At 50.5% G+C, this 3,031-nt stretch overlaps 1 protein-coding gene across 1 annotated transcript; it reads left to right on the top strand.

The window, feature by feature from the left end:
* The first annotated feature begins 712 nt into the window (after positions 1 to 712).
* LOC123076531 (uncharacterized) lies at positions 713 to 2,729 on the top strand. Its single transcript, XM_044498728.1, has 2 exons — positions 713 to 784; positions 1,432 to 2,729. The coding sequence occupies exon 2, from the start codon at positions 1,503 to 1,505 to the stop codon at positions 2,727 to 2,729; it is 1,227 nt and encodes a 408-aa protein (XP_044354663.1). The 5' UTR covers positions 713 to 784; positions 1,432 to 1,502.
* Positions 2,730 to 3,031: the final 302 nt, after the last annotated feature.

The raw sequence follows: 3,031 nt of genomic DNA, 5'->3' as shown, positions 1-3,031 counted from the left end.
GAGATCGAGTCAATCTGATCAGTTACGAGCTAATCTCTACCAGATCACGTACCTGCGTGTCCTTCTGCCTAACCGTGCGTGCACTGTTGCAAGGAAGATCAATCGAGCTGTTAGGTTGCTTGCTTCTTCTAGTTTTGCACGTACACGTACATGTACAACTTCCGGTGGACTTGTTCTAGCGCTTTAAAAGCCAACGCTCAACTTGGCATCCTTCACAGCCAGTAGAACGCAGTGCAGGATAGCGTCGTCCCCAACTGAAAGTTGAGAGGAAAGAGGGGCTAGCAAAGCCAAAGGGGAGGGGTATATCTCTAAATTTCAGTACCATTTTTAATAGCTTGTAATATACAATTGTAATGATTTTAGATTTTTAGTGACAATTTAGTGTTGTGAACTACATATTTGAAAAATATATTTTGAAGTACTTGGTAGTGGTAGTAGCTCCAATCCAAGCACCTATGAATGTGTCAATGTTTCGACACATGACACTCATTAAGGTCAAGTGAATTTCATGGAAGAAGAGCATGTATATTCTGTTGAGGATCACATAAAAATATTAATGTGCATTGGTAGTGTGTATTCACCTTTACTTAAGAGTTCGCCTCACCTTAATTTTTTTTCGTCCTCCGCCTCTGGTTGCAATTGTCTAAAAAAAATAACTTCCAAAAAAAAGGGGGAAACCATTTTGCCCGTGCGAGCCAATTTCGCGATTTGGAAGAAAAGAGGCAAATTGCCGAGCAGCTCGCGTCCTTCCCTCCCGCGACGGCGCCGCCCCGAAAAAATCGAGGTTCGGTTGGTCTCTACTCTCTCTCTCTTCTGCGCCGCCGCCGCCGCCGCTAGGGTTAGCATGCGCTGCACCGTCGCCTAGGCGCCCGTGCCCGCGTGGCCTTCCCTCTGACGCGGCCAGGAGGGAGGAGTGGCGTTAGCCAAGAAGCGGGAGGACGAGTTCAGGATGAGGCCCGAGCGGCGTCGTCGGGAGAGAGAGAAAGAGAGGGGCACGAGCAGCTCACCGGGGGAGGAGCCACCTCGTGCTACCCTCGATCTGGGAAAAGAAAAAGGGAGCAAGCCCGGCGGCGGAGGAGATGGGGCGAGGTGGCTGGCTCGAGGGAGGCGATGGATTGGGGGGAGATGCTCTTCCTGCTTGCTGCTGGACCTGCGCGCTGCTGCTCTTTATTTGGATTGGGGGAGACGGTGGATTGGGACAGAGCAGAGAGGATTTGCTGCTGCTGCTGCTGTGTTTGCTGCATGAGAGGGATGCAGTGTAGTGTAGAGATGAGTTTGGGGGGACAGAGAGGTAGCAGGGAGAGGATGGAGAAAAGGAGTGCTTGCTGCTGCCACTGCTTGATGCTTGTGCTTATTTCTCTTCTGCTCAATTCTTCGTGATCAAATTGTTGCGATTTTTACAACTGGGGTCCTTCATTTTGATTTTGGCAGGGAGGAGCAGGCCCTTGGATTCTGTCCTTGAGATCCAAAATCAAGCTAAGCAGCAGCTCCAGCGTGCAGCTATGGTGGTCGCTGCCGCACACGCTGAAGTTCTCCCGCTTTCCAAGGGTAAGAAGGACCCCAGCTGTCCGGAAACCTCGCCGGTCTTACCAGCCACGGCGATTGCAGACTGGTCCTGTCTCCCGTACGACCTCGTCCGCCGCATCGCCGAATCCTTCCTCACCACCAACGACGTCGATTGGTACATGGACTTACGCGCCGTGTGCCACGACTGGCGCTCCGCCACCGACGACCCCAGGAACAACACCTCGGATTGCCGGTTTCGCCCGCGCGGGTGGATCATCCTTGACGAGGCCTTCGAGAGCGACACGCGCCGCCTGTTGCTCAACACCGCCACCGGGCGATTAATCCACAAGGAGCTCGTGCCGCTCAGCGACTACTATGTGGTCGCCACCACTCTTGAGGGCTTCTTTATCCTGGCCGACAAGAGCCCTCCTCACGCCGCGCGCATCTTCAGCCCTCTCACCGGCGCCATGATCCATTTCAAGGCGCCCATGCCGCCCGATGGGGAGGTCACCGCTGCAGTCTGCTTTATCATGGATTTGCCCATTCTTAATTTATTCTGCGGCTCGTCTCACAAGCATTACATGGCGTATACTGAAAGTGAATCTTTCTTCGCCCGCGACTATGAGGACGCAATTTATAGTTTCTTGCAGAGGGTGATCAAAGGTGGGTTTGATGGCGGTTGGACGGAATCAACCATGTTAGATGAGTTGGTCCGCAAGATGGGCAATTTGATGATGTTGCTTCGTGTTGATCCTCATAAGTTTTTCTCCGATGATCTTCCTGTGACTGAACATGAAAACAATGTCCGTTGTTTCCTAGTCGAGTTTGGTGGACAAGTGCTGATCATTATTAAGCGACAGCTGCTCACTATGGTTTGCAAGTTTGAAGCCAACAGTGACAAGCTCGTGCCTTTGATGAGCATCAGCAACCATGCTATCTTTATCGGTCATCAGAGGTGCCTCGTAGTCGATGCAGATAATTTCCCAGGCATCGAGGCAAACTGTATCTACTATATTGAACACCTGGGTTCGTCATCACACATCTGTATGCGCAACCTCCAGGACCAGAAAGCAGAGAGGATCTCTAAAGCTGTTGATTTCGTGAAGCAAGACAAGCAATTTGTCCTCGTCGCCGATCGTCCTTTCACGATTATCCAGCTTCTCTCGAGCTACACCATCAACATCCGGGATTCCGAATTGGCCTTACAACAACAGATCACGTGAGGCGCAGACAAACTGGATGGTTGAGCCTATGGTAGTATGCATTGCTGAAGAAAAAGTTCATGTTTTTTCTCTGGAGTTTTTCCTTTTGTTATTTGGTTATGCCTTGACTGGTTCTGGACAAAAATCAGGTTGACTCTAGGTTGTATGTTCTGTCATGGAATTAGTGTTTGCTATCTTAATTAGGACATGATGATATGTGTCGGATGGTCCACTATTTAGCTTGATGCTATCTTGGGTGGGATGTGGTTCTGAAAATCTGCACTAGACAAGCTAAACCTCCCCCCACTAGTAGAAAAGAGGGC

The sequence above is a fragment of the Triticum aestivum genome, chromosome 3D (genome assembly GCF_018294505.1).
Source record: "Triticum aestivum cultivar Chinese Spring chromosome 3D, IWGSC CS RefSeq v2.1, whole genome shotgun sequence".
In the NCBI taxonomy this organism is placed as follows: Eukaryota; Viridiplantae; Streptophyta; class Magnoliopsida; order Poales; family Poaceae; genus Triticum; species Triticum aestivum.
This window is presented reverse-complemented; position numbering and strand designations above follow the sequence as displayed.